Genomic DNA, 25591 nt, shown 5'->3' with positions numbered 1-25591 from the left:
AACCAAGGGAATTAGCCATAGTGAAGTGTGCCGCACACAGATCTGACTCATCACATGTCACACAAGGTAACAGGGCTGCAGATGATGCAGCCAAAGCCATTACAGGAGCAGACAAAGCAGGTAAAGTTCTGCTGGTCACACATGAAGCACAGTTACAGGGCATGGTCACGCTTGAGGATTTGTTGATGTTACAGAGTGGGGCAAATGCGCTAGACAAAAACCTATGGTTAACAAGGGGGGCTAGTCAGGATGACACAGGTCTATGGAGAAATCATGAGGGACTGGTTGTGGCACCCCCAGATTTAATAGGCATGCTGATACAGGAAGCCCATGGATTAGCACATGTGGCCAGGGGGGAGGTAAGACGCAAGATCACCAAGGAATATGGTTTTTGGGCTCCATATTTGTTGGAACAAATAGACCATATCCTTGGTCAATGTGTGGTCTGTTTGAAAAACAATATCAGACCTGGAATACCAGTGGGAACTGGGCATATCCCTACCCCAAACGGGCCAATGAAACATTTGGTGATTGACTATGTGGACATGATTCGTCCTGTCGCAGGATACAGGTACATGTTAGTTGTAGTGGACAGGTTCAGCAGATGGGTAGAAGCGTGCCCCACTCGAAAAAAGGATGCTCAGTCTGTAGCAAAGTTCCTATGCAGGGAATTCATACCTAGGTTTGGAATTCCAGATAGGATAGCGTCAGACAATGGTAAGGAATTTGTGGATAAGACGGTAAAGCTTATACTACAAAAGTTGGGGATCAAGCAGAGATTTGGGTGTATTTACTCACCTCAAAGCCAGGGGATGGTAGAGAGGATGAACGGGGTCCTTAAGAACCGTCTTTCTAAGGTCTGTCAGCATACAGGTCTTAATTGGGTGGAAGGACTCCCTCTTGCATTGATGGCCTGTCGTTCCAGTGAGATTCGAGGGCTGCACTTGACTCCCCATGAACTGGCTATGGGGAGAGTAATGACAGCTCCCTGTGCACGAACCAGTGGGAAAGGGCCAAGTTTGGCTCTCCTGGAGAGTGACATGAAAGCCTATGTACAGTACATGACTAACCGGCAAAAGAGTATCTCTTCTTATGTGCTCCACAAACAGGAACGTGAAGAGGAGGTGAACGCACAGGAGAGGAAGGACGCGTTGCAACCGGGTGACAAAGTATACGTGAAGGTATACAGACGGAAGTGGCATGAGGCTCGACGGGAAGGACCGTACGAGGTCGTTCGGTGCACTGGGACTGCCATCCAAATCAAGGGGTCCCCCACTTGGTATCACGTTCATCACTGCATCAAGGCACCCAATGAGGACGATGAGGGAGAACCTCAGCAGGATGGTGAGGAAACCCCTGGGGACGAGGATGTCCACAGCTTGGACATCCAGGCTGACGAGGATGTTGGTGAGTATCTGCGCCGTGATGCAGATGATGCCGGGGGCCTCGTCCCAGACCCTGTCCAGCCCAGAGATGAGTGGGCCAATGGAGATCGTGAAGGATCCAGTGACTGCGACACCCCTCTTGGGGGTTCTACCAAGCCTGGTGTTGCCCCTGTTGTCACCCCTTCCGACCCTGACAATGCTCCAGACGGAGATGTCAGCAACCCGGGCGGCTGCCCGGACCAAGGTACCATTGAGAGACACAGACCTGTCAGTGATACACCCCAACCAGACAGACCCCGTGATACACCAAGGCCAATTAGGAGGAAACTCAAGCCATGCCGTTTCAGAGACTATTATACCCCTTAGTGTTCCTACCCCATTGACTTCTTTGGACAATGTTACACTTCACTCACACACTGTTATGCCTGGACGTCAGAGAAGAATGATCACAGCAGGTAGAGCTTTTGTTTGCCCACATTCACGTTGTACTGTTGATGATTGTTTGATCTATGCCTCCGAAGCGGACGAGTGGTATTTACTGGATGCTAAATATGTTACACTTAATCAACACTCAATCAACACGCAAGAAACTCGTGTGACATTAACTAATGCTGACAAGGTGTTGAACTCGTATTGGTGTGCTAGACGTAATATTGGTGAACAGGTGTCTAATAAATCCAACAATTTCAAGGACAAAGTTTGTAGGAACATACCTGACTTTCCACACTATTGGTTGGACTGTGAGAAATTTGTGCATGAATATGTTCAAGTTGAGTTACCAGGAAAGGTTAAAAATGTTGCTGTGAATGCTTCTACGAAGGCGATTGTAGTCGCTACTGACGATTATTTGTTGTATGATTCTAATCAACTGGGGACACGGTCCCACCCTAATTCTGCCACTAGTATCATGAAAGATTTTGCTTCAAAAATGAATTATTCTGATTGCTGGATTTGTCAACAGGTCCCTGTAAGTACGTCTGCTCCTATGTTTTTCCCCATACCGTTAACTAAAGCAGAATGGTTTCATTATAATTGGCAGGGTTTAGCCCAATTTGTTTTACAGGGCAAGAACCAGAGCTCTTCTTGTCAGCCCAGCACGATTCTGGTTCCTTTAAATTCTTCCTATGCAGGTGTGGATATTGGTGTGTTGGAACGTCTGACAGCAGCAGTTAACAAACACCATAGGCCTAGCGGTGTGGGGAAGGTTATTATTGATAGGCTTACACATTTGTCACAACCAACAGGTCCGAAGGAGATATATATTATCCAAGCTATGTTCGTTCAATTGAATGGTACTGCATTGAGTCCTCATCTGTCATGTTCTGGGATTGTGACTTCTACACGGTGGAGAGGTTCAGTTGTTATTTCTGGATTGAAATGTAAAGTTGTTGATTGTGCTATGGTGCCTCAAATGAAATTACATGATACCAATACTATCAGACGGCAGAAAGGCACCACGCAGCTTAAAGTCATGCCTCTCGTGAATGTTACAACCTGTATTGACATTCAATCTCTGCTCAAGGGCAGCGCGATTCGTCAGCTAGGGGCCGCGTCTTGTATAGGCCCTAGTCATATTTTCTCGTATCCTGGTAAGGAGCTTCAACTCCCGGAGGGTGTGTTTCTTGTGTGTAATAATGATGCATTCTCTAAGCTTCCTGCTTTGAGTGAGGGTATTTGTTATTTGGCTCATCTGATACCTTTGATTAGGAAAGTTACTCGGGAGGAGATGTCTGTACTTCACAAACAAGCAACCCATCGTAGTCGTAGGGAGTTATCTACTGCTCAGACATTTTTTGGCCTAATATTCCCAAGTTATGGTGTCTACAACTCTCAGACTGAATTAAGTGCCCTATCATCCGTTCTTGAAAAACACATTAATGCTTCGGATGCTGTAGTATCTGCCCTGGCTACTGAATTGACTGAAACTAAGAATGTTGCTCTCCAAAATAGAATGGCTTTGGACATTATTTTGGCCAGTCAGGGTGGTACTTGCGCTTTGATAGGCGGTGAATGCTGCAGTTATATTTCGGATTCTGGTAACGCTCTGTATGATTTTCATGAATCTAACAAGAAGGGTGTAGAGGATTTACATAAAGAACACGGTTGGAATACATTGGATTTCTTTGATTCTGCTTTTTCAGGTATTGGTAATATGATCAGGTCCGTCGCTATTATTCTTGTTGTCATTATCATCTGTATTATGTTACTTGGTATTTTAATCAAATGTGTTGGAAAGTGTATTTCTGATGTTCCGGTTAATGCTTTAATGTTGGCCGACATAGCTGATGAGCGAAAGCTGGATTCTGTTTTGCTTTCTGATTTTGTTTCCTCTTTTGATGATTTGTTTATTAAGTGATGTTTTGTTATTGTTTGCTTCGGTTCCTGTTTGTTTCTTTCTATATCATGTGATTGATGTCGGTTGTGGAGTGATGTAATGGTTACGCGACAATGGAAGCTCCTGACTATGAAAGTGTTATCAATCTGAGACAGCGGTAAAGGCTGTTCTCCAACTGGGGTCATGTGCTAGTAACCTCTGACCCTGACGCTTCGAGGACGAGGAAAACATCGGTCGTTGGAAATATCTGTATCTCAGTTTTTGTATTATGCATGATGAACTGTGTTTAGTTTAATTGTGATTGTTATTTTCAAGATTCTTTTTATTATTGGTTGTTTTCTATTTTTTGTATGTGTTATCTTTGGTTCCTAGTACTGGTCCTGGGTTGGTCTGTGTTATTGCGCTTCTTGTGTTATGTGTTGGTGTAGTTTTTCTGTCTGTTGTTGTTATTTTTTACTTTTATTTATTTATTTATTTTATTTATTTTATTTTTTTTCTCTTGGATGCGGTGTGTGGGGTTTGTGTTTTTGTTTTGTTTTGTTGTCGTTTCGTTTCGGAACACCATCTGGGTGGTCCGAGGGGGGAATATGTCGTGTATTTCATGCTCTCTGACACACATTGTAAAGATGCCCATGAGGGGTTGAGCAAGCACACACACACACACACTCTCTCTGGCCCCCCCTTGTTCTATAGGGAAAGGGGGGTGGTGTTCAGAACTAATCATTAACAGATGTGGCCGTGAGCGACCAAAACATGTTTTCGAAAAGTGACATGGACCTCTGATAAGCAGGGGAGAGAAGGGGCGAGCTGACCATCTCTGTTTTGGTTGGCTCAGGGACAATAACACGAGGGGTATAAAAATCCTATACACACACACATTCGTTCTTTTTTCCTTCACATCCTGCGACCATCCAAATGACCAGCTAGGGACCAGAGAAGAACCATGCTTTGTAACCTGCTTTTTTGAATAAACAGTCTTAAATTTGCTCAAGAACTCTTCTTCATTTTTAGCAGCAACAGATACCAAAATATACGAAACACACACACACACACACACACACAACGGCTATTGAGAGAGAGGGGAGGGAGTGTGACTCGTCACCATCAATGGGAGACCTGCGCCTGGGAAGACGCACACAACCGTCCTATTCTGGCAGGGATGGATGAGAGGCAGACACGGAGCTCATGGTCCACAGCCCTCAGTCGCTCCCTGTACTTGTTTTTGATGTACGTCAGGCTTGAAAAGCTCAGTTCGCACAAATACGTTGTGGAGAAGGGTAGAAGAATAGCAACGGCGCTACTTGAAGCTAGTGGGTACTCGTTTTCCACTGATACCCAAAACCTGTCCAAATCCATGTCCTGAAATTTAATTTTCAATGTGCGATCTTCCCTGATCTCTGCCAGTTGCTCCTGTGTTGGCAGTGACAATTCACTTGAGCTCTTGAGTGCACTTGAACTCCAAGGATCACGGCCCCAGTCAAACTCTGCATAAGACTCAGATGGAAAATAGTGCCTAAATCGCTCGTCAAGAGTTTTCAGATGCTGAGTGATGAGGTCAGAAAGTGTACTGCTGTTTGAATGCACACTACACAAGGGAAACATCTCAAGCCTGCCCTGTTCCACAAAGGAACGCCAGAGTGTGAGCTTAGATCTGAAGCCACGCAGTTTGTCAGACGAGGTGAGAAGGTTTTCTTCTTTGCCTTGCATTTTAATGTTCAGCTCATTGAGATGCTTAAAAATATCGGCCAAGTACGAAAGTAAGTAATAAAAACATAATAAAACATCTCACAAAACATAATGGAATGTAAAAACGTTGACGCTCAATATCTCTGAACTACCCTAAACGGAGATAGAACCTTAGGCTATCATTCTAAGCTCACGAAATGTCAATGTCATTATTCCTTCTTTTAAGTCCACTGAGTGGACAAAGTTGGACAGTAATTTAGCTACGGCAAGCATGGCTCGAATTTTACAAATCACGTTACAGTACATAACCTCAACCCACTATAATAGTGCATTTATTAGTTCAGAAATGATTACAACACTTGTGTGTTGTTGTGAACCGCCTATATAGCCTGTAGAACATTCTAGAAACCCTACCAATAAACATAATCATGTTTGATATTACTAGTCCTGACCGTGGAGGATCTGGCAGTGACTCAGGCATGTGTCCTGACCCACCCTGTGGGAAACCCAGACCTCGGTCAACCAGACCAAGACTCACCCACTGTCCTCATCTGTGAGGTAAGATCTCCCACTAGGAGAGAATGATGACAGTCTCTAGTCTAGGTGTATGTATGTTAGTAGAGAGACAGACAAGACATCATCATTATGTCTTTATGTCCATGCATTCTGTGCTACAGGAGGTGCCGGTGTCAAGCAGGCAGTTGTTGCCATGGAGGTCCAGTCGTCTGTACTGTGGGCCTCTGGCCATAAGGGTAAGACATGTTTTACTATCCTAGCTTGTCAGTCTGTTGGATTGATAAATGCTAAATGCGATCCTTGGGACGGTCCAACTCTGACGTCACCCGTTGGGTAAGGGAGATAGATAGAAGTTTATTTTTCCCAGGAGGAACTTTTTGTGGGGTGGTAGGCTACAAGCAACTGTTGGTACTAATCCACATGTCCATTAGAGAGCCAAGAAAACCATCATTAATAAACAAATACAGTACAAGACAGAATATTACAACTGAATATGATTGGGAGGAGTCATTGTTCAAGGGCAAGGGTCAAAGGTGATGAAAAACGTAATTGTAAGCTGTGTTTACAGAAAACCAGGATCTAACATGGATACATTCATGATTAACATGGAAAGGTTATTTTCCTCTTCAAAACAAAAGATTAGCTATGTCTGTGGGGATTTTAACATCGACCTGTTGAATCCACACAAACATGAGAAAACAGACAAATTAATTGAAACAATGTATAGTTTGAGCCTTTTTCCAACCATTTCCAAACCAAGCAGGATAACATCTGAGTGTGCCTCCCTAATCAATCATATATTTACAACAATATTAATCAATGATATCAGCAATCATGTCTTTACGGTATATGAGAGTAATTATAGGAAAAAGAGTCAACGGAAACACTGTATAAGAGAATAAGAACTGAGGAAACGGTATCTGCTTTTAGAAATGATTTCCTGCAATGCAATTGGAAGACTTTGTGTGATGAATCAGATGTGAATAAAGCCTATGGGTTATTTATAGACAGATTTAAGGTTCTCTATGACAAAAACTGCCTGGAGTGGCTGAAAAGCTACATAAGCAGCAGACAGCAATTTGTGCAGATGGGTTAGTACATGTCTAAATGTTTAAATTCAAAACTGCACAAATTATGTTTAAGGTTATAAATAACACCAAGCAACATTCAGAAAATGTATATGGGTAGAGAAGGTGGTTAATATTTAAGAGGGACTCTGTTTGTGGGGCATCCCTTTGGACTAGATACGAGAGTAAAACTGAGCAAAAATATGAGTAAATTCAAAGGCCATTATAAACAAGTGTTTTTTAAGTGCAGGACAGAGGACTCTGAGTAGTAAGGTGACTGAAATACATCTTATAACATTTTCTGTGTTTGATATTTATGTTGTATATGGATATTTATGTTATATTTTGTTGTAACTAGCCAGGACAAGCCAGTAGAGGGAGAGCCAGGCGAAGAGTCAGAGTCCCAAGGCCAGGACAGCTCTCACCACCAATCCGGTCATCAACCCCTACCAGCCTGAATCCCCCACACTCCCCTAAGACCACCTCCAGGGTGAAGAGAGACCCAGGCGCGGGGTCCTCGCCCGTCAAAGAGCGCAGGGAGAGCCAGGCCCTCACCCCCAGCCAGACTAAGCTGAAGCGCATGTTTGAGAGCGAGAAGCTGCACTGCATGACCAGATACAAGGTTTGTGAATTTATTAATACAAACATAGAAGTTGATGTACTTTGTAATTATTGTCTATGTATTTTGAGGGGTTGAAAAATCATCTCACTAAACAGGGTGTGTCTCTCTACCAGGGTATAAATCTGAATGTGAAGAACCTGGACGACAGCTTGGATGACGAGGAGGTGGCGACGGAGGATGGACGCAGCCAGGGCTATGGCTTTGTGTGCTTCTCCTCCCCTGAGGCGGCCACCAAGGCCATGGCTGGCATGAACGGCCGCATCATCGCCACCAAGCCGCTTTTAGTGGCTCTGGACAAGCGCAGGGAGAGAGCAAGGTCCTCACCACCAGCCAGCGCAGGGCGAGCCAGGCCCTCACCACCAGCCAGTGCAGGCAGAGGACGGCCAGCGTCCACCCCGTGCCCAACCCAGTCATCAACCCCAACCAGCCTGCATCCCCCACCCTCCCCTAAGACCACCTCCACCACCTCCACCTCCAGGGTGAAGAGAGACCCAGGCGCGGGGTCCTCGTCCGTCAAAGAGCGCAGGGAGGGCCAGGCCCTCACCCCCAGCCAGGCCCTCTCCCCCAGCCAGGCCCTCACCACCAGCAAGGTCCTCACCCCCAGCCAGGCCCTCACCCCCAGCCAGGCCCTCACCCCCAGCCAGGCCCTCACCCCCAGCCAGGCCCTCACCACCAGCAAGGTCCTCACCCCCAGCCAGGCCCTCACCCCCAGCCAGGCCCTCAACCCCAGCCAGGCCCTCACCCCCAGCCAGGCCCTCAACCCCAGCCAGGCCCTCACCCCCAGCCAGGCCCTCACCACCAGCAAGGTCCTCACCCCCAGCCAGGCCCTCACCACCAGCAAGGTCCTCACCACCAGCAAGCGCAGGGAGAGCCAGGCCCTCACCACCAGCCAGGCCCTCACTCCCAGCCAGCCCCCCAGCCAGGCCCTCACCCCCAGCCAGCCCCCCAGCCAGGCCCTCACCCCCAGCCAGGCCCTCACCCCCAGCCAGGCCCTCATCCCCAGCCAGGCCCTCACCACCAGCAAGGTCCTCACCACCAGCAAGCGCAGGGAGAGCCAGGCCCTCACCACCAGCCAGCCCCCCAGCCAGGCCCTCACCCCCAGCCAGGCCCTCACCCCCAGCCAGCCCCCCAGCCAGGCCCTCACCCCCAGCCAGGCCCTCACCCCCAGCCAGGCCCTCATCCCCAGCCAGGCCCTCACCACCAGCAAGGTCCTCACCACCAGCAAGCGCAGGGAGAGCCAGGCCCTCACCACCAGCCAGCCCCCCAGCCAGGCCCTCACCACCAGCCAGGCCCTCACCACCAGCCAGGCCCTCACCCCCAGCCAAGCCCTCACCTCCAGCCAGTGCATGCAGAGGACGGCCAGCATTGACGCCGTGCCCAACCCAGTCATCAACCCCAACCAGCCTGCAGCTCTGCCATTCTGCATCCCCAAGGCCCAGACCTGTGCTGCCCCCCACCTCATGAACGGCACGCTGTTCACTAATGTCTACATCAAGAACTTTGGAGAGGACATGGACAACCGCAGGCTGGCGAAGAGGTTCGAGAAATATGGCCCGACCCTGAGAGTCCAGGTCATGACTGATGACAGCGGGAAGTCCAAAGGTTTCGGCTTTGTCAACTTCCAAAGGCACGAGGACGCCCAGAAGGCCGTTGACGACATGAATGGTAAAACAGTCAATGGGAGGCGGGTCTATGTGGGCCGCGCCCAGAAGAGAGGAGAGCGCCAGACTGAGCTGAAGCGCCAGTTTGACAGCAAGAAGCTGGACCGTACGACCACATACAAGGTTTGTGAATGTATTAATACTAACATAGAAGTTGATGTACTTTGTAATTATTGTCTATGTATTTGAGGGGTTGAAAAATCATCTCACTAAACAGGGTCTCTCTCTACCAGGGTGTAAATCTGTATGTGAAGAACCTGGACGACAGCATGGATGACGAGGCCCTGCGCAAGGTGTTCGCCCCCTTCGGAACAATCACCAGTGCAAAGGTGGCGACGGAGGGTGGACGCAGCCAGGGCTATGGCTTCGTGTGCTTCTCCTCCCCTGAGGCGGCCACCAAGGCCATGGCTGGTATGAACGGCCGCATCGTGGCCACCAAGCCGCTGTTAGTGGCTCTGGACAATGGCAGGGAGAGAGCAAGGCCCTCACCACCAGCCAGCGCAGGGCGAGCCAGGCCCTCACCACCAGCCAGTGCATACAGAGGACGGCCAGCGCCCACGCCACGCCATTCTGCATCCCTAAGGCCCAGACACTGAGAAGTGTGTGAGGGGTTGGATTGGACTCTCATGGCCAAACACACACACACACACACACACACAGTCACACAATACACAGAAGACACAATTAAATTATTTAAATTTAGATTCTCTCCTATTGACTTATTGTTTGCCCCAAATACACCTATCGCACTAAAGACACCTAACTTGGCTATACAAAAAAAGTCAATCAGATTTTTTGCATTGAAAAACTTTGAAGCAGATTTAAGGCATTCACACTTTGCGCCCACATCGCACTTCGATGACGTTGCGTCACATATGACAAGCTTTTTTGGAGTCGGTGTGTGTACACAGGTGAAATAGGATGCTGACATCCTGATAGATATATTTACCTGATAGTGAGCCTGAGAGGTATTCCAAGAGCTTTCCACGGAACCTCATCGGATATATGCTATCAGATATATGCTACACAATTACCATCATGGCATGGATCAAAATAAAGCTTCTGCAAAGCTTCTCTGGACTTCATGAAATGCATTTATGCAACGAAGTGTGTCTATAGGTTCTAAACTTTATGTCCATTATCGCAGCGAGTAGGACTGGGGCGCTCAATACACACACACACACACACTTGTCTGACATGGGGAATTAGCCTCTTGTGTTTGTGTGTGAAGTCTTTCTAATCTCTGATTTCTTGGATTAGAGCTCAGATGTGCCAGAGTTAACCTGGAGCGGGGCGTCCTGTGTCCTGGTGTCATTTTACGCACACATTTTCAGGTCGGTTCAAGGTGGTTGCATATTTTTTAAAATAAATACAATTTAAAGTCATTTTTTCTGAGTTGGGTTGTCCCACTCACATTTCATTTTATTGCACAGATATAGTAAAGACAGACAGGAAAGTAAGGAGAGAGGACATGTCAGCAGGGCATGGGCCAGACTCGAACTCATGCCAACATGGGCACATGTGTGCACTGTAGACAGCGGTGCCAGACCACTGGACCACCACAGGTGGTTTTCCCCTTTATCTTGTTTTCCCCTTTGCTTCTGGGTTTGGATATCGTGTCTGGACATGTGTGTGTGTGTGTGTGTGTGTGTGTGTGTGTGTGTGCGCGTGCGTGTGTCTGTGTGTGCATGTGTGCGTGTGTCTGTGTGTGTCTATGTGTGTGTGTGTGTGCGCTTTCATGTATGTATATACTTTTTTTTACTGTCTAGCCTGGGGAGCTGTGACCAAGGTCTCTTTTACAAGGGAGCCATGCAAACAGAAGAGTAGATCATGGAGAGAGACACGGACAGCACAAACACGCAGACAATGAAGACAGTAACAGCCATGTCACAGTCAGAAACAGACAAAACACAGACAGCAAGACAAGACACAGAGTGAAAAGAGGACAGATGGAGAGAGAACAGAAGTGGGTTGATAGTACAGGCATTATACAATATGACCTCAGACAAATTGCAACAGAAACTCTTTCAACTGTCCTAGTCTCATGGATATGTCCTTCATAACATATCAAACGTCTGAAGAAATCCAAGTGGTGGAAAGTATTGAACAATTCTGAAACTGGTGATGCCACAATTTCCCCTTGACGCCCATGTTAAATAATGTTTTTATGCATGTCTTTATGCACACTTCTGTCCACACAAAGTGTTCAATACTGTCCACAATCACCCAGAAACTGTTTTACATGAGACATGGAGTTGGATGCAGTACTATATGTGTGTAAAAGGAAATTCTTAACCCATAGATGCATACAGGTAAGTGGGTCAAGAGGAACCAGTGGGTTCGTTTTCTTGCAATATATTCGTAATGAAAGGTTTTTATCATTTCATATTCCAGGTATTCCTAAAAATATATATATCAGACCATCTAACCCTATTTTGACCTTTTACACTTTTTAAGTATTTTTTGTATTACTAGCCCAAGCTTCCATAAGAGGGTCAAAGATACCTGCATGCATCTGATCTGGATGAAGTTGCTGTCCTCTATGCACAGTTGATGGAGGGATCAGTGCCTGCAGAGAAGACTTGCAATGCTGATTTGATACTCAGAATAAAGGAACAACTCAAAAGCAAAAGTGAATACTTAAAATCCTGTAGCAGGACAGCTGCCCTCTGGTTGCAGTACATGGATATGGTGGACATACTTCGCAAGTTTCTGAGAGCTGAACGTACTGGCAATTGGGCACTGCACCTTGAGGCAATATCAGAAATGCTTCCTTTCATGGCAGCACAATTTTTGGGCATTTAGCAGACACCTTATTCCAAAGCGACTTACAATCAATACATTTGACTAAGCAAGTGAATCATCAATCCACCAGTGACCAGTCGTAGCAGGAAGAATAATCCAGCTCAGGCCCGGGGCCAGGAAAAACCTTCTTCTAAACCTAGGTTGTTGTTTTATATTTATATATACATACATTCATACTAACACACATACATTCATACTAACACACATGCATTCATACTAACATACATACATTCATACTAACACACACACACACATTCATACTAACATACATACATTCATACTAACACACATACATTCATACTAACACACATACATTCATACTAACATACATACATTCATACTAACACACACACACATTCATACTAACACACATACATTCATACTAACATACATACATTCATACTAACACACATACATTCATACTAACATACATACATTCATACTAACATACATACATTCATACTAACATACATTCATACTAACATGTATTTTAGACCTCACTTTGTGTCCGGGGGCATTGTCATGCTGAACCTGGAAAGGCCCTTCCTCAACCTGCTGCCACCAAGTTGGAAGTGTACAAGATGTTCTAGAATCTCATGGTAACTAAGGGCCTAGCCCAAACCATGACAACAACCCAGACCATAATTATGTCCACATAGTGTACATTCATACTAACATACATTTGATGGGGCGGCTGTGGCGCAGGAGGTAGAGCCGGCGTCTAACAATCGCAAGGCTGGCCACATGTCTAAGTGTCCTTGGGCAAGACACTGAACCCCAAACTGCTCCCAGTGAGCGGGCCGGCGCCTTGCATGGTAGCTTGCCGTGAATGTGTGTGTGAATGGGTGAATGAGAGGCCATTGTAAAGCGCTTTGGAATAAGGCGCTATATAAGTCAGTCCATTTACATACATACTACATACACCTACATACCTGGGGTTATGTGACAGCGCCACCTATGGGGGAAATGAAGGAAGCTCAGAATCACCTGGTCAAATATCTTTAATGTCCCAGACAAGAAATATGACATAAAATGCGTGAACTCACAACAAGACAGGTTACTGTTGCTATGACGACACTTCATGCGTTTTACATTGAGGTAACAGCAACACACAGGAGAAGTGTGTCCCGGGGGGGGGGGAGGGTATACCATCAACGTCGCTAAAGGGAAATCCAGGCTTATTTTTTGTCTTATCTTAGTTTCGGAGAGAATTATAAAAAAATAAGTCTGAGAGTTTCCTTTAGCGACATTGATGGAACACCCCCCTGATCTCACCACACAGACCAATGGCAGCCCTTTATATTTCTCGCCAGGATATGAACACAATCACATACAAACTTGACGCCCGCTGGCACACCAGGGGAGTACTCCATCAACATCGCTAAAGGTAAGTCCAGGCTTATTCTGAAAAGTCTGGCGAGAGTTTAGGCTGGATTTCTTTAGAAATCTCGCAGGATTTATCTAAATAATCCTGGATTGTCCTTTAGCCAGGTTGTTGGAACACCCCCCAGAGAAAACACATCCAACCAGATGTTCTTGAAAAAAACAACAACAATAAAAAAAATATATTTACAAAAACATATTCAGGATTAAAAAAAGAATTATGTCTAATGTCTAACGCCTGCACCCCCGCCCTCCCTCCCTCCCCTCCCCCACTCCCTCCCTCCCTCCCTCCTTCCCCCTTTCAGGTGTGGTGCAGAGGCCATCAAACACCAACATGTTAATATTGATACTGAGGTCAGAACAGAAGTGTGTGTGTGGGGAGGGAGGGGCTACGCTGACATGGCAGCGTCTCATTGGCCACAGGGGGCAGGGGCAGCGGCCCATTGGCCAGAGGGGCAGGCAGGCTGGAAGGTGATTGGCTCAGGGCTTCCAGAGCTTCAGCAGGCCGTCCTCGCTGTAGGTGGAGATGAGGTTCTGGTGGGGATGGTGGGCGATGCCGATCACATCCTTCTCATGGACCTGAGGGGGGGGGGGGGGGGGTGTGAGTGAGTGAGGGAGACAAGAGGATACACAGTCATTAGATAAGTCTTCTACTGTTAGTCTTCTAAATTGACACAGGTAGGATTTATTTATTTCTACAATGAACAGCCAACCAGGTTCCAATCAGAGCTGGGCTGACGCGAGAGGTTAAATGGTAAACAGACTGACTTATATAGACTGACTTATATAGCGCCTTTATCCAAAGCGCTTTACAACGGCCTCTCATTCAACCATTCACACACACATTCACACACCAAGCTACCATGCAAGGCGCCGGCCCGCTCACTGGAAGCAATTTGGGGTTCAGTGTCTTCAGCCTCTACCTCCTGAGACACAGCCTCTACCTCCACCTGCCTCTACCACCTGAGACACAGCCTCTACCTCCTGAGACACAGCCTCTACCTCCACCTGCCTCTACCACCTGAGACACAGCCTCTACCTCCTGAGACACAGCCTCTACCTCCACCAGCCTCTACCTCCTGAGACACAGCCTCTACCTCCTGAGACACAGCCTCTACCTCCACCTGCCTCTACCTCCTGAGACACAGCATCTACCTCCTGAGACACAGCCTCTACCTCCACCTGCCTCTACCTCCTGAGACACAGCCTCTACCTCCTGAGACACAGCCTCTACCTCCACCAGCCTCTACCTCCTGCGCCACAGCCTCTACCTCCTGCGCCACAGCCGCCTCAAGAGTACATGTTACAGGTCATGGAGGGGGCAGCGTACCGTCAGGGTTCTCTCCAGTTTGCCGGTGACCGTGCTGAAGCAGTACAGGACGAAGTCCTCCCCCACGCAGTAGATCCACTCCCCCCGGGGGGACAGGGTGCAGCACACGAAGTCTCCCCCCTCTCTCTTACCAGAGCTGAAACTCCTCACAATCTGGGGGGGGGGGGGGGGGAGAGGGAGGGGGGAGGGTAGGAGAGGAGAGAGAGAGAGACATTGTTAGATAATTATAATAATTTTGTCATTTAGCAGACGCTTTTATCCAAAGCGACTTACAATTACGAATTACAGGGACATTCCCCCTGGAGTAACTGAGGGCTAAGTGCCTTACCCAAGGGCACACTAGTAGTGGTGTGGCTTCAGGCGGGATTTGAACTCACAACCTTCTGATCCCAAGTCCAACTCACTATCCACTAGACCACCACTACCCCAGATCAGGGTGTCATGGTTTGAGTCTCACAAGTCTTTACCTTGATTCCTCGTCGTCATCCTTCTCAAAGGAGATTGGAGGAGATGACCTGAGGCTCCTCCCCTCCAGCTATCTCCTCCAATCTCTTTTGAGAAGGAGGTGGGGGGACTGAGGACTCAAGGAAAGACGTTTGAGATCCTTCCTTCCTTCCGGTCTAGGACGTTGCGATAGCTTCTCTGTATCGCTTTTAAATGTGTTGTGTGGGGAAAATGTCCTGTCTGCAACGTAAGCAGTCTGGTAATTCTTCCCTTCATACTTTTTTTTTTTGCCGGTATGACTGTGAAACAGGTCTATAATCCTATTAAAAGTGTTCTTAAAAAGGTCTTTAAAAAAGTCTTAAATTTGACTTGTTGAAAACCCGCAGGAACCATGTGCATGACTGCGTGGTCACGTTGTGTAATGCGTGGTATGACTGTCATGGTTTCTTAGCTTTTTACCTTAGGTTTGAAGACATCTGGTGGACATTTTATGACATTACATTTGTTTCTGCCTTTATTCATTGTGTATGGGTTGGGCTTAGTCACATGGCTGGAGCACACGGTTCAGACGTGTGCTCGTGGCAGCAGCTAGCTGAGAGAGTGTCGGCCTCACCTGCCCCTGCATGTTCATGATGACCACGGTGTTGGAGCGGTTGCAGACCACAAAGTGCTCGGGGTTCTTGGGCAGCAGGACCACGTTGTTGACGGTGATGTCGGAGCCGGCTGAGGTGCCCAGGGACTTGAAGGTGTTGGTGCATTCTGTAGTCTTCATGTTCCACACCTGAGGACCCACACACATCCATCAACCAATCAGAAGAAGAGGGTTTTATTTGCCAGGCAATCAACTTGTCAGTCGATTGTTGGTATGTTTTGCTCTAGACACAGGGTCAGCCATAGTCGGCGCCCCTGGAGCAATTAGGGGTTAACCTGTTCCATTCCTGTATAAAACGCCTATCCAATGTACCCAAAGTCAAATGGAAGCTGTTCTTGAACCATTTGGAGTAAATGCATGGGGTTGGTCTCCTTTAGAAGGGAACACTCTGAGGTTTGTTCCCCAACAGTAAGAAGTGCCACTGGCGTGGAGAAATACAAGTTTGAACAAACTGAAGTATTATTTTTTTTTCATTTTCACCAAAAGTAATTTTTAGCAATGTAAACAAACTGTTGTTGCCGGAATGTTACCGATCGGTGGTCAACTACACGGCTTCATTGGTGAGTTTTCTCCGGCATCTCTAACCTCGAGGCTACCACCGCCCCCAATCAATCAATCAATCAATCAATCAATCAATCAACCAATCATATGTATTGGTATGTAACATCATAATAAGTAAGTTTGCGTTTGACACACAGACACGAACATCGTTGAAGAACACTTTGCGGCAGTTTCAGGCGGTTTGCGGTAGCCCCGTCAGCAGCAGGTTGCCGTGGTTACCTTGACGGTGCCGTCGGAGGAGGCGGAGATGATGTGGTGTCCGTCTGGCGTGAAGGTGGCCTCGTTAACGAAGGAGGCGTGGCCCCGGAACTCCTTCAGAGATTTACCTGACTTCAGACCATGGACCCTGGGACAGACAGACAGGTAGGACAGACAGACAGGTTAGACCATGGACCCTGGGACAGACAGACAGGTAGGACAGACAGACAGGTTAGACCATGGACCCTGAGACAGACAGACAGGTTAGACCATGGACCCTGGGACAGACAGACAGGTTAGACCATGGACCCTGAGACGGACAGACAGGCAGGACAGACAGACAGGTTAGACCATGGATCCTGAGACGGACAGACAGGCAGGACAGACAGACAGGTTAGACCATGGATCCTGAGACGGACAGACAGGTAGGACAGACAGACAGGTAGGACAGACAGACAGACAGGACAGACAGACAGGTTAGACCATGGACCCTGGGACAGACAGACAGGCAGGACAGACAGACAGGTTAGACCATGGACCCTGGGACAGACAGACAGGTTAGACCATGGATCCTGAGACGGACAGACAGGCAGGACAGACAGACAGGTTAGACCATGGACCCTGAGACGGACAGACAGGCAGGACAGACAGACAGGTTAGACCATGGACCCTGAGACGGACAGACAGGCAGGACAGACCATGGATCCTGAGACGGACAGACAGGCAGGACAGACAGGTTAGACCATGGACCCTGAGACAGACAGGCAGGACAGACAGACAGGTTTAGACCATGGACCCTGAGACAGACAGGTAGGACAGACAGACAGGTAGGACAGACAGACTGGTAGGAGAGACAGACAGGTAGGAGAGACAGACAGGTGAGAAGGCCATGGACCCTGAGACAGACAGACAGGACAGACAGGTTAGACCATGGACCCTGAGACGGACAGACAGGCAGGACAGACCATGGATCCTGAGACGGACAGACAGGCAGGACAGACAGACAGGTTAGACCATGGACCCTGAGACAGACAGGCAGGACAGACAGACAGGTTAGACCATGGACCCTGAGACAGACAGGTAGGACAGACAGACAGGTAGGAGAGACAGACAGGTAGGAGAGACAGACAGGTGAGAAGGCCATGGACCCTGAGACAGACAGACAGGACAGACAGACAGGTTAGACCATGGACCCTGAGACAGACAGACAGGTTAGACCATGGACCGTGAGACAGACAGACAGACAGGTTAGACCATGGACCCTGAGACAGACAGACAGGCAGGACAGACAGACAGGTTAGACCATGGACCTTGAGACAGAAAGACAGACAGAAAGACAGACAGGCAGGACAGACAGGCAGGACAGACAGACAGGTTAGACCATGGACCCTGAGACAGGCAGACAGGACAGACAGGTTAGACAATGGACCCTGAGACAGACAGGTAGGAGAGACAGGTAGTGAGGATGGACAAATAGAGAGAGAATGAACAGACAGACAGTTAGACAGACAGGCAGGTGAGGTCAGACAGACAGAGAGGTAGACAGACAGGCAGGCAGACAGGTTACCTGATGGGAGACCGACAGACAGACAGACAGGCAGGCAGGCAGACAGGTGAGGTTACCTGATGGTAGACAGACAGACAGGACAGACAGGACAGGCAGGCAGGTGAGGTTACCTGAGGGTAGACAGACAGACAGGCAGAGAGGACAGACAGACAGACAGGTAGACAGACAGACAGGGTACCTGATGGTCAGACAGACAGACAGACAGACAGGTACCTGATGGTCTGGTCGAAGGATGCGCTGAGTAGCTGGCTGCTGTCCTTACAGAAGCTGAGGCAGGTGACGCCTTTACTGTGGGCGCGCTCGAACCTCCGCAAACACTGACCACTCTGGATCTTCCACACCTGACACACACACACACACACACACACACACACACACACACACACACACACACACACACACACACACACACACACACACACCGTTTACAGTCTTATGGTGGTTTTATCCACGTCCTTTTACTGTCACAACAGCTCACAGATCTTGCTGCTGTGTTAACATTGTTTTACTTCACTCAGCAGATATGGCAGTTTTTTGACATTGGTTCACCCTCTCTCTCTCTTTCCCCCCCCCTCCCTCTCTCTCTCCCCCCCCTCCCCCTCCCTCTCCCCCCCCCCCCCCTACCTTGATCTTGCCGTCCTGTGCTCCTGTAGCTAGCATCTCTGTGTCGCGGCTGAAGCACATACACAACACAGCGTCGTCCATCATCATGAAGTTGTCCTGCGCCTGGTACTTCAGATCCTACACACACACACACACACACACACACACACACACACACACACACACACAATATGAACAGTGTAATATCACAAACATGATAATATGATGATCATTTTCATCAACCAGTTTAATTGTAATTTTAAGTTTTTTTTACATATTCTGAAACTACAGATTGTAAACTTTCAAATGATGTGTCACATCATACATTGAAATGGGACATTGAAGACGAGGCGTATTTGAATGTTGGTGCACCTCAAACACAGATTGGGAGAAGGTAGCAGCTAACAAAGCACATGGCTATGAACGTCTAACTGCATTTCATAACATCACAACACGCTGAGAGAACAGCAACATGCTAAAAACACACAACTACACATAACTAGATGAATTCACAAGTCCTTGCTTTTGAACACGTCCCATAACTAAAGTATGTTCACAACAGTGGAGGCTGGTGACTTCCAGAATTGGGGAGGCCAAATTTTTTTCCGCTTGCTCGCTTCACTCGCGATGGAATGTTCCCTGTTCTTCTTATCTGTCTTTGTTAAACATTATTAATTTGTGTTTGCCGGTACTGAAGGGATTAGGACACTCTCAGGATGGTGGATGAAGCAGCTTTTATTGCCTGCACAATGGGTCATCAAATAAACAAAACAATTGGCATGAATCTCTGGTCCGCCTGCAGCAGCTATTGTCCCTTCTGCTCAGGCTCACAACATCCCTCGGTCTGGGGCTCCATGCAAGATCTCACCTCGTGGGGCATCAATGATCATAAGAAAGGTGAGGGATCAGCCCAGAACTACACGGCAGGACCTGGTCAATGACCTGAAGAGAGCTGGGACCACAGTCTCAAAGAAAACTATCAGTAACACACTACGCCGTCAGGGATTAAAATCCTGTAGCGCACGCAAGGTCCCCCTGCTCAAGCCAGCGCATGTCCAGGCCCGTCTGAGGTTTGCCAATGATCATCTGGATGATCCAGAGGAGGAATGGGAGAAGGTCATGTGGTCTGATGAGACCAAAATAGAGCTTTTTGGCATAAACTCCACTCGCCGTGTTTGGAGGAAGAAGAAGGATGAGTACAACCCCAAGAACACCATCCCAACCGTGAAGCATGGAGGTGGAAACATCATTCTTTGGGGATGCTTTTCTGCAAAGGGGACAGGACGAATGCACCATATTGAGGGGAGGATGGATGGGGCCAAGTATCGCGAGATCTTGGCCAATAACCTCCTTCCCTCAGTAAGAGCATTGAAGATGGGTCGTGGCTGGGTCTTCCAGCATGACAACGACCCGAAACACACAGCCAGGGCAACTAAGGAGTGGCTCCGTAAGAAGCATCTCAAGGTCCTGGAGTGGCCTAGCCAGTCTCCAGACCTGAACCCAATAGAAAATCTTTGGAGGGAGCTGAATGTCCGTGTTGCCCAGCGACAGCCCCGAAACCTGAAGGATCTGGAGAAGATCTGTATGGAGGAGTGGGCCCAAATCCCTGCTGCAGTGTGTGCAAACCTGGTCAAGAACTACAGGAAACGTCTGATCTCTGTAATTGCAAACAAAGGTTTCTTTACCAAATATTAAGTTCTGTTTTTTTGATGTATCAAATACTTATTTCATGCAATAAAATGTAAATTAATAACTTTAAAATCATACAATTTGATTTTCTGGAATTTTTCTTTAGATTCTGTCTCTCACAGTTGAAGTGTACCTATGATAAAAAATTACAGACCTCTACATTCTTTCTAAGTGGGAAAACGTGCAAAATCAGCAGTGTATCAAATACTTGTTCTCCCCACTGTATATATATCAGTATATCTGTATATATCAGTATATATGGTCCCGGCAGGGAATCGAACACCTAACCTCAGTGTTGTCAGCACCGTGCTGGGCCTGGGCCTCCTACCTCCCTGACCTAGGCAGTGTTTCCTCTATATGCATTGATTTGTGGCGGGCCGCCACGAATGAATTTTCCCCGCCACTAATTGATTCAGTCCACTAAAGCCCGGTACACAAATCTTAACAGATTTTTTATCTGAGACAGACATGAAGATAAAAAATCTTGGATTGAACAGCCTTGATCATATTGTGTGTGCCGATATTCCCATCCGAAAAGAAGAAGTCAGCTCGCTTCTTGATTGGCTACATTCTATCCCCGTGACAATCGGACTCGCGAACAGGGTTGCCAGATGGGATTGACATTTTCCACCCTAACCACAGTCTAAACAGCTAATTCCACAAAAAGAAACGATCCCATCTGGCAACCCTAGTCGGGAGTTGTCGGGAGTTGCCCACACACATAAGGATTTTTGGTCGTAAATATTGAACACATACAACATTTACGATCTTGGTATTTGATCACCTGCTATATAAAACATCGCCACTCGGCAATAATGGTTCAACCGGTATTTTTTTTAATTGCCACGCTCCCTCTAGTTTTTGGTGAAATTACGTCGTTGTTTTGAGCGCTCGTGCGCGTTTCATGCGCGTGCACGCGGAAAAATCGGTGGAAACACTGCTAGGGGCTGGGCCTGGGCCTCCTACCTCCCTGACCTAGGGGTAGTTAGCTCTGCTGGGCCTTCCTGACCTCGGGGTAGTTAGCTCTGCTGGGCCTTCCTGACCTAGGTGTAGTTACAGGGATTAAAGCAAAAAAAAATCTCCTGACTGAAAAAGAAATTCAGGCCAAATCGGGGCCGGTGGCTTTCCGTGCGCAAAGCGCGCGTGCGATTTTCCGTTCTACGTTCTAATGCTTTGACTTTTCTTTCGAAAAATGTGAATACATTTCCGCGTTGTCGAAAATCAACGACACATCGCTAGTCAACTAACACGGCTTGTTTTGTGAGCCTGCTAACAATGTAAAGTAGTCTTCTAGTTAACTAGGTAACAATGTAAAGTAGTGTTCTAGTTAACTAGGTAGCAGTCCAATCCATTTCGCTGCAGTATTTTGGCTTGACTAGCGAGTTTGTGTTGTGATTCTCAACAACGTTGAAACGTAGTTTCACCCTTTTCCATAGTTTTGAATAATAAATGTGTGGACTGACGATGTAGCGCAGCCTAACGTATTCAAATAATTATTTAACAAAGTTTTATTCTGATCATTATTCCCCCTCCTCCCAGACTTACAAGGTCACACTATTATTGGATTGGTTGTTTGCGTGCCAGGTGAAGTTAGCTAAACATTTAACCTTCTAGCTAGCAAGAGTTAAGTGAGATTTAAATAGCCTAATATTATTTTTTCTATTGGCTCATTGTAATTATTAGTAATTATTATCCCTAGTAATGTAGCGTGTTTGCTCTGTCGTTTCAGGAGCATATAGGCTAAGCGGATTCACCTTTTTTTTTTTTTTGCGGCGATTTTGTTGTCAATGTTTTTCATAAAATTAAACTGCATTTGCTTTGTTACTGTTCACATGTGTGGTGCAGTCACATTCACATAGCCTATAAGTAAACATTAAGTTTGAATGATTTACTGAGCTGGCGTTACTTTTTTCAAACCACACACCGCATGTCGGCTATTTCAGCACCATGCGCCATGTCCACCTACTTATCACTATGAGGGGTTCAGCGTCAGTGCACCCCGCTCTGTTACTGTCGCATAGTTGTAGCCAATAAAGGCCTATATGTAGGCTATATAGGCTATTATATATCATTTATATACCTAATACCTAGGGGTGTAAATCACCAGCTTCATCACGATACGATATTATATCGATTTGTTTGTATGACGATACAATGTTTGACGATTTCACAATGTCAGTCACGATACGATTTCGATTCGATTCGATTCAAGATCGATATGACGATATGATCGATATGACGCGATATCATATGCCAATCTAACACAATTATCAATTGTAATAAGTGGTAATTAACATACAGCTCATTAACATACACACACACACACACACACACACACAGGTTCAGAGAGACATCCAGTCACACACGCACACACACACACACACACACACACACACACGTCCACACACGTCCACACACGTGTCACACACGTCCAGCAGGTCTGATATTGGTCTGACTGGATTCGCCTCGAAGAGTAGATGTTAAAAAATATCTTTGGTGTCCAAAACGGTCAATGTCATCGCCCATTAGACTCCCGTTAGATGCACTCTCATTAGACGCACTCACACAAGCCGAACATTTCCGAAGATCACCGGAGATTGCCGAAGGCGAGAGGAGGAGGAGCCGAGAAGTGGAGCCGAGCCAGTAGACAGACAGTCACACACGGTGAATGCGAGTCACACATTGCGAACGCGAGTATGTTAACGTCCCTGGTTCAGAGAGATGTTCCAAAATATATATTAAAAGGGATAGACTTACTGTCTCTCATCAAAAATGAAAAACATTAGTATCTTTTTCAAGTCTCTCTCTCTCTGCGCGCATAAGATGACGATATAGATCGATATTTTTACATTGCGTCGATGTAATCAGATCGTTAGTCAATGAATCGATGTATCGTTACACCCCTACTAATACCAACATCAAAATAGATTGTATGCCTCTACAAATCATATTACCTAGGGGTAGTTAGCTCCGCTGGGCCTCCTACCTCCCTGACCTAGGGGTAGTTAGCTCCGCTGTGCCTCCTACCTCCCTGACCTAGGGGTAGTTAGCTCTGCTGGGCCTCCTACCTCCCTGACCTAGGGGTAGTTAGCTCTGCTGGGCCTCCTACCTCCCTGACCTAGGGGTAGTTAGCTCCACTGGGCCTCCTACATCCCTGACCTAGGGGTAGTTAGCTCCGCTGGGCCTCCTACCTCCCTGACCTAGTCGTAGTTAGCTCTGCTGGGCCTCCTACCTCCCTGACCTAGGGGTAGTTAGCTCTGCTGGGCCTCCTACCTCCCTGACCTAGGGGTAGTTAGCTCCACTGGGCCTCCTACATCCCTGACCTAGGGGTAGTTAGCTCCGCTGGGCCTCCTACCTCCCTGACCTAGTCGTAGTTAGCTCTGCTGGGCCTCCTACCTCCCTGACCTAGGGGTAGTTAGCTCCGCTGGGCCTCCTACCTCCCTGACCTAGGGGTAGTTAGCTCTGCTGGGCCTGGGCCTCCTACCTTCCTGATCTTGCCGGTGGTGAAGTTCCAGACCTCGATGAAGCCGTCCACCGACCCGGTCACCAGGTACTGACCGTCTGGAGAGAACCTCGAACACTCCACGTGGGACTTCTGACCAAACTGGGGAGAGGGAGGGAGGGAGGCAGAGGGGGAGGGATGGAGGGAGAGGGGGAGGGAGGGAGAGGGGGAGGGAGGGAGGGAGAGGGGGAGGGAGGGAGGGAGAGGGGGAGGGAGGGAAGGAGTGAGAGAGCATCAGAACAGACCTATCTAAAGCAGATGACTACTCATTGATACAATGAGCAGAACAGACACGTTCCCTGTTAGGGTACCTTGACGTGTCTGGTGAGCTGTGTGTACTAGGTAGGGTGTAGTATGTAGTGTGTACTAGGTAGGGTGTAGGGTACCTTGATGTGTCTGGTCAGCTGCGTGGGGAGGTAGTAGGTAGTGTGTAGTGTGTAGGGTGTAGTGTGTACTAGGTAGGGTGTAGGGTACCTCGATGTGTCTGGTCAGCTGCGTGGGGAGGTAGTAGGTAGTGTGTAGTGTGTAGGGTGTACTAGGTAGGGTGTAGGGTACCTTGATGTGTCTGGTCAGCTGCGTGGGGAAGCGCTCCTCCTCCACGTCCTTCACGGCAGCCTTGCCTCTGAACAGGTCGATGGTCATGCCTGGGGGGAGCAGGCCCTGGTGCTGCTGCCACTTCAGAGACTGAGGAGGGTAGAAACAAGAGAGATATAAACCTCACACATACCTTTCCCATCAAACTCCATGGAATGTACCTGGTAAGGGGGAAGCGTGAACAGAGTTTCACATTATGATTGGCTGTGATGACCTAACACATTATGATTGGCTGTGATGACCTAACACAGTATGATTGGCTGTGATGACCTAACACAGTATGATTGGCTGTGATGACCTAACACAGTATGATTGGCTGTGATGACCTAACACAGTATGATTGGCTCTGATGACCTAACACAGTATGATTGGCTGTGATGACCTAACACAGTATGATTGGCTGTGATGACCTAACACAGTATGATTGGCTGTGATGACCTAACACAGTATGATTGGCTGTGATGACCTAACACAGTATGATTGGCTGTGATGACCTAACACATTATGATTGGCTGTGATGACCTAACACAGTATGATTGGCTGTGATGACCTAACACAGTATGATTGGCGGCAGAGCCGTAAACGGAAGGAATCTGGGTCCCAGGAGCGGGCTAGTTTGCTAACGTTAGTCAGCTAGCTAACGTTAGCCTAGATAGCTAGCATGAGCTAACGCCTTTGATGCCCCTCGCTGTACTAGCCTAGCTAGCCGACATCGGTTAAGTGTTAGCTAGCTAACGTTAGCAAACAATGTCAATGTGAACTTGCATGCTATTTGGGGGAATTGGGTTGTGCTATGTTTGATGGATCACCTCATAACAATTGGGCAATGGCTAGCTAATGCTAATCTGGAGTTCACATTGACATTGTTTTGCTAACGTTAGCAAACTAGCCCGCTCATGTAAACCAGATGGCTTCAGTTACGGCTCTGCAGCCAATCATAGGGTGATACATCATCTGGAATGGCAGGACCCGAAACAAACCCGAATACATC

At 47.6% G+C, this 25591-nt stretch overlaps 1 protein-coding gene across 1 annotated transcript in view; it reads right to left on the bottom strand.

The window, feature by feature from the left end:
• Nucleotides 1-13695: 13695 nt before the first annotated feature.
• Nucleotides 13696-25591, bottom strand: part of smu1a (SMU1 DNA replication regulator and spliceosomal factor a) — an 18710-nt gene continuing 6814 nt past the window's right edge. The window contains exons 5-12 of the mRNA XM_080536145.1: nucleotides 24562-24690; nucleotides 23989-24108; nucleotides 18837-18953; nucleotides 18426-18553; nucleotides 16667-16793; nucleotides 15848-16015; nucleotides 14791-14943; nucleotides 13696-14039 (exon numbers count right to left, since the gene is read on the bottom strand). Coding sequence (XP_080392271.1) covers nucleotides 13941-14039; nucleotides 14791-14943; nucleotides 15848-16015; nucleotides 16667-16793; nucleotides 18426-18553; nucleotides 18837-18953; nucleotides 23989-24108; nucleotides 24562-24690 — 1041 coding nt within the window. The 3' untranslated portion in view covers nucleotides 13696-13940. The remainder of the gene's footprint in view (nucleotides 14040-14790; nucleotides 14944-15847; nucleotides 16016-16666; nucleotides 16794-18425; nucleotides 18554-18836; nucleotides 18954-23988; nucleotides 24109-24561; nucleotides 24691-25591) is intronic.

This window comes from Nansenia antarctica (assembly GCF_963989245.1).
Source record: "Nansenia antarctica genome assembly, chromosome: 7".
In the NCBI taxonomy this organism is placed as follows: Eukaryota; Metazoa; Chordata; class Actinopteri; order Argentiniformes; family Microstomatidae; genus Nansenia; species Nansenia antarctica.
Note: the sequence above shows the minus strand (reverse complement) of the source record. Positions and strands in the feature narration are given on the sequence as shown.